Source organism: Pundamilia nyererei, unplaced genomic scaffold, assembly GCF_000239375.1.
Source record: "Pundamilia nyererei isolate P.nyererei 1_Seehausen unplaced genomic scaffold, PunNye1.0 scaffold00437, whole genome shotgun sequence".
Lineage (NCBI taxonomy): Eukaryota > Metazoa > Chordata > Actinopteri > Cichliformes > Cichlidae > Pundamilia > Pundamilia nyererei.
The window spans coordinates 55,406-61,457 of record NW_005187838.1 but is presented as its reverse complement, the minus strand read 5'-3'; the positions used below and the strand labels follow the sequence as shown (position 1 = coordinate 61,457).

The window sequence follows — 6,052 nt, the reverse complement described above, 5'->3', positions numbered from 1 at the left end:
AAACATAACAATTTTTTAAATTGAGAAAATGCACTGTTGAAAAAAATATATCAACTAATTTTTGATGGAAGCAACCCATCCCAAATAAATTGGGACAGGCCCATGTTTACCACTGTGTAGCATCCCCTCTTCTTCCAACAGCAATGTGTAAAGGTCTGGGAACTGAGGAGACCAGTTGCTGGGATTTTAACTTGTCTTCGGCCCACAGGAGAGAGTGGCCTTTTTGAATCATGCTAACATATAGTTTCTTCTTGCAAGATAGAGCTTTAACTCACATTTGTAGATGATATGGGAAACTATGTTCTCTGAGAAAACATTTGATTATATTGCATACATTGACCATATATTATGGGTGACATATTCAAATTCCACAAAACTTAATGTTGAAGAATATTATTCTTAAATTGTTCAACAATGTAGATGCAGAATTTGGCAGTTTGCCATACCCCTGATCATCTATAGTTCTGAGAAACTCTGTCTCTCTAAGATGTTCTTTTTATAACTAATCAGGTTACTAACCTGCTGCCAGTTAACCTAACTAGTTGCAAAATGTTCCTCCTCCTTTCTTCAGTACCACTTTCTTCTCCAGCCTGATCACGACTTTTTGGGAAATAGATTTGTATATTAGAATTGGTCAAGAAATAATATTAAACAGTGAATAGAAATTTCAAATCAAACAACTTTAAAATGGTTAACTGATTACTTCTTTTCTTTTCCCATTAGGTGCTGTTTTGTATTTTTTTCTGGCTTTAATAAAATTATGTAACACTTTGGAGCAAACAGACAGAATAGCAAGCCAAAGCTGGAGGCCAAAATGGCAAAGGATTCAACTGCATCTGCATAATTTCCAGGGGAGCTGATATAAGCAGGAATAAATGCCAGCCACACAGCACAGAAGATCAGCATGCTAAAAGTGATAAACTTGGCCTCATTGAAGTTGCCTGGCAACTTGCGTGCCAGAAATGCCAGTACAAAGCAGAGACAGGCCTGGAGACCAATATATCCTAAAACACACCAGAATGCAAGGCTTGATCCTACGCTACACTCCAATATGATCTTTGAGCGTTCGTATTTAGTATTTCGTGAAGGATAAGGGTGTGCATCAATTAGCCAAGTGCCACAAATAACTACTTGAACAAGAGTGCAGCTGAAAATAATGGCCCTCTGCTGCTTGGGTCCCAACCACTTCATGATGTTTTCCCCTGGACGGGTGGCAGTGAAAGCAGCCAGCACCACCAGTGTCTTTCCCAGGATGCAGGAGATGCAAAGTGAAAATGTAATGCTAAAGACAGTGTGACGCAGCATGCAGGACCAAAATGTTGGCTCTCCAATGAAAACCAGAGAACAAAGGAAACACAGTGTTAAAGCAAATAAGATAAAGAAACTAAGTCCAGAGTTATTGATACGGACAATGGCAGTGTTTCTGTGGTAAAAGAACACTGCTAAAACAACTATAGTGAGACAAGCTCCCACCACAGAAGTGACTGTCAGGGCTATACCTAAGGAATCATAGGCCAAAAACTCCACTTTTTTGGCGATACAGGCTGTTCTGTCTTTGTTTGACCAGAAGTCCTCGGGACAAAATGTGCATTCTATTGCATCTGAAAGACAGAGAGTCAAAAAGCAAGAGTTCATTTAAATATTGCCTAATTGTATCAGAACATTACATTTAAAATGCTGCGACTTGTAATACTTAGATTTAAACTCACTTGTCTGATTGCTAATCTTGCCATTGTCACATGGTACACAGTCAAAGCAGCAGACAGGCTCCCCACGACGGACAGCCTTCCGGGACCCTGGAAGACAGCTGGCACTGCATACAGACACTGGCACCTGGCAAGGTAGAAAGCATATGAATCCCAACTCTGATGAGTGAAAGAATGTCCTACGAATATAGTAGTTAGTTACTGAATTATTTGCTTGGGCCAATGATCATACAAACAATTAAATAAAGGCTAATTGCTTAATCAAATAAGAATCAAAATATGTATTACTCAAATTCTTCTGTTTAAAGTCAGTGTAAATAAATGCCTGGATTTTATAATGTAGGTTATAATGTAGGTTAAAATTTGTGTCAGTTTAACCCCTGGAAAACTATGCTCAATATTTTCTCCTTCCTCACTTATTAAATAATAGAACCATACTTTTTTCCCCTTTATTCATTTAGTCAATGTAACCAGGAAAAAAAATTGAAAAGGCTTTGCTGTCATTTGCCCACAGAGAAAGGAGTTACTACCTACAAATCTATTCCCTGTAATATTTATGCATCTATCATCAAAACAGAAAAAAGTTATTGTAGCTTCAAGGTATTTAACTTAGCTGCTTTAAAACAGTCATGATGGAATTTGAATGTAGAATTACAAATGCCTTTGATAAGTTGTGCCGTAAGGATTACAGAGAGGATTGAGTATCAAACATACCTTAGCCTTATGTCTCGTTTTGAATACTGACTGTTTACTATCCATGTATGCAAAGGGATGGACATCAGATCCAAACTGTCCTGCACACCTGACTTACCTCCATCTTAACCTACAGAACTTCAACAGTTGACATCTGAAGGTAAAAACACAGTGTGAGCAGCTTGCCTCACTCTGATCCCCTGCCCACATCATCATGTCCTCCTGGATCACCAGCTCCTCTCCAGCAGGTTTGGTTCCATCAAACAGCCCCACGTTGACAAATTCAATGTTCCCGCTTGTGCCTCGCTGCCAGTTGATAATATCATAATAGGGTATAGAGTCACCCTTCAAGTCAAAGTTTACCTCTTCCCCAGCAATTATAAATTTCACTTCCTGCAGGTAGTACTGGAGCTTGAGAAACCATTACATAACATGAAACACTTAAACAGACATACAGCAGACAAGACTTTAAGTGGTATTAACTAATGTTAAGTATTCTGGACTATACCTGCCAAGGCAGTACATTGTCACTTTGTGCACATGACTGGTTCTTAAAAGGCCCACTGCCTGGTTGACACATGAGAAGGTTGTGCAGGGAATGAGCAATTGCATATACAGCCTTATATACATTATAGGCCACTCTAGGGCTTGATGTATTCAAGTAGGCTGAATGCTGTTTCAGTGGTGACTCTTGCCCTGAGCAAGGTGGCAACTGGGAGGCAGAAGACAGTGAAGGACTACAGCCATACAGAGCCTCCCACAGCTCCTTTACCAGCATATTATTGGGATACCTCTGTGGGTTTACGGTTTCCAAGTAGTTGCTGAGTCTTGAGATATAACCTTTTCTGATGCCAAACCCGACTGTACCTCCCAGATAGGGGTAATACTCTTTCCCTGTAAAGACAGATGCTGTGACCCAGGCCTCACTAGCCACCCACTGGATTCCAGTGATGTTCTGCTTCATGTAGTCTCTCAAGAAAGGTGTCATTTCCCCCTCAGCTGAAAATACTACCACCACTCTTGCCAAAGAGCTACGCATTACCTTTTATAAAGATAATGCATGAGGAAGAAGGAAGGAGTTTGCAAGGAAGAGGGAAGGCAAAATACATCATTTTAAAACATGGCGACAGGAAAAGGCACATATGATTTTAGATTTTTGTAATAATCTCATCTGTTGGCATTTGGGGTTAGATTGACTAAAGGCCTGTGCCAGTCTAAAAACACTATTTTGGGATTAAAAAGCAGCTTTTGTAAGGATTTTTGTTCCTGATATACTACAAGTCAATGTTGTTTTGGTAACTGAAAATCACAGACAGGGCTATTTTTTTAATGGCTGGCCTCATGGCATACTCTTTTTTTTAAGCAATTCTCTTGCAGAGTGCAAAATTTGCTGTCACAAGTATGTAAACATATCACACCGGTGTGATGTTTGCATATTTCCTTAGTTAAATTTAAGACAGAAAAAAATTCTTATTTTGTGCCTGATGGAGTTGTGCTGTTGGTAGAAGCATTCATGTATCAGTAGTATACAAAAATGTAACTAGCGTAGTGTCCGAACCTTGGCTCTGTCTACTGATTTTTTCCTTTACAATACGGGTATTTTGAATCAAACTGAGCAGTTTAAACTCTCTTTTTACTTTAAATGATCAAACTACATTATATTTGCAAACCTCTTTCAGCATTAGGAATTCTGAAGTTTTCAAGTGAAAAAGGAAAAACAGCTTTCTAATAAAAATCATATCAGGGCTGGTCTCTACCTACCTGCATGATCTCCAGTGCCCTCTGTTGATTGTAGAGCAGAGGAATCATTTCTTGGTATGCCACACACACGCTGGTACCCTGTAGTTCTCTCATTAAGCCTTGCACAGCAAAACGGCCATATTCATGATCTCCTCGCACCACCCCCACCCAAGTCCAGTTAAAGCGTACCAGCAGCTGAGCAATTGCTTTCACCTGGGTTCAACAGAATAAATTCAGCTTACTCAGTTCACTGACATATTTTAATAATGTTGAAGTCTTAATATGCTATTTAGACTCTGATGTCGTATATCAGTGGAAGACCAAATTAATTAATTACATTACTGGTATTTAGTCTGAATATTTTAAATCTTACTTATTTACTTAATATTCAGTGTAGTGATTACCTGCAGTGCAGTGTAGTTTCAAAACTACACCACAAAATGCCATGGTTTGTAAATCACTACATTGGTTATACATTGTGGTTATTTCAGTAAGGGAACAACTGAAAATACATAAAGATTCAACATCTATATTTTAAATGATAGAGCACTGACAAATCATTCTGTTTGTTTTGTTTTCAGGCCCTTACCTGATAATCATCATTAGGGATTACCCTGAAAAAGGTAGGGTATTTTGTTCTGTCAGTGAAACATGCACATGAAGAAAAGTAACTGATCTGTGTAAAGCAAAAAAAAGGAGAGGAGAGTATAACAGATCATAATGATGACTTGCAGGTTTGGAGGATTTAGAACTAAAAGAGGCATTATTACCATTGGGATTTGGAATGGCTGGAGGATTCTTGACACCACAATGGACTGAGCAGAACCAGATTCACCAATTACAGCAAGGAGTGGAGAAGCACCGCTACACATGGGAGAGTCATCTTCACTCATCCCGTTTAGTACAGCCATAGCAGCTCTCTGGCCAGTCAGTGGATATGCACACGAATCAAAGATTTTGTACCCCAGGGTGTAATTTGGCAAAAGCTCCAGATTCTGGTTTACCTCCTCAACTGCCAGCCTCATCGTTTGAGCCCAGCGGAAAGCCCTGGGATCAAATCTGTGGCTCAGAAGACAGAAAAATACAATACACATTACACACAACAAGAGTGGAGAAACACTGAAAACAGTGTTTTCGTTTCGAGCGTTGTTCTGATTTAAAATTAGTAGTAATTTGACTTACAGCTGTCTTGTGCATTAGCACAGTAGATTACTTTTCCCCTGTTTTCTTACTCTCTCTTTCTTACAGCAAGTTAGGCATATTGTCTAAAACTTTAGATAACATTAACACTGTATTGTAGTAAATAGCATGTATAAATACTCCATATAACAATACAGTCCACAGGCAGTGCAACAAAATGACACATTATTCAATAAATAATAGATAGACAGAAACAGTGTACTATGCTCACCCATTACACTTCACTGGCGGTGGTTTGTAGGTACAGTTAAGGTCTGGCATTTCTTGGTTATAATGAAGGGGAAAGATTCCTGCAATAATGTAGTCACCCTCAGCTATAAAGCCTGGCTCAAAGCTGTTTTGAAGAATGCACACTTTTCCTGCAGATGTGGCTGAAGAGGTAAAATTAGAGGTTTGTATGTAAACTAAGGTAAGTATACCAACATGATAAAGCAAAGGAAGAAAGGTAAGTAGATGCATAGTGTTACACATTCCCACAAAAACAGGAAAAGTTTTTAGGCAACGTTATATACTGTATCTAAAGTCAGTATATGGCCCTCCCATTATCAGTATATCCAATCCAGAGCTGTGTGGTTTGGTCATCAGCAGCCCCACCTCTTTCCGGGACAGTGGCGCAGCTGCCCCTCTGTTGGTCTTCCTTGGTCTCTTGTGTTCTGGGGGCCTCTGGATGTCTGGAGTTTTGATCTCCTCCACACCTGCTTCACGCCCTGGAG

The 6,052-nt window shown here is 39.4% G+C and overlaps 1 protein-coding gene across 1 annotated transcript; it reads right to left on the bottom strand.

Annotated features, from left to right (window-relative positions):
- Positions 1-699: 699 nt before the first annotated feature.
- On the bottom strand, positions 700-5,810 carry LOC102213080 (extracellular calcium-sensing receptor-like). Its single transcript, XM_005753551.1, has 10 exons — positions 5,807-5,810; positions 5,551-5,710; positions 4,910-5,198; positions 4,729-4,815; positions 4,161-4,352; positions 3,172-3,441; positions 2,908-3,111; positions 2,591-2,810; positions 1,710-1,826; positions 700-1,601 (listed from the first exon to the last, which is right to left on the bottom strand). The coding sequence occupies exons 1-10, from the start codon at positions 5,808-5,810 to the stop codon at positions 700-702; spliced, it is 2,445 nt and encodes an 814-aa protein (XP_005753608.1).
- Positions 5,811-6,052: the final 242 nt, after the last annotated feature.

What these genes read in the sequence shown, in the direction of transcription:
- LOC102213080 (XM_005753551.1), bottom strand. An exon ending in TCCCTAATGATGATTATCAG is followed by an intron (nt 4,353 to 4,728) that starts GTAAGGGCCTGA and finishes TGTTGAACCCAG; the next exon opens with GTGAAAGCAATTGCTCAGCT. An exon ending in GATGTGGGCAGGGGATCAGA is followed by an intron (nt 1,827 to 2,590) that starts GTGAGGCAAGCT and finishes GCCAGGTGCCAG; the next exon opens with TGTCTGTATGCAGTGCCAGC.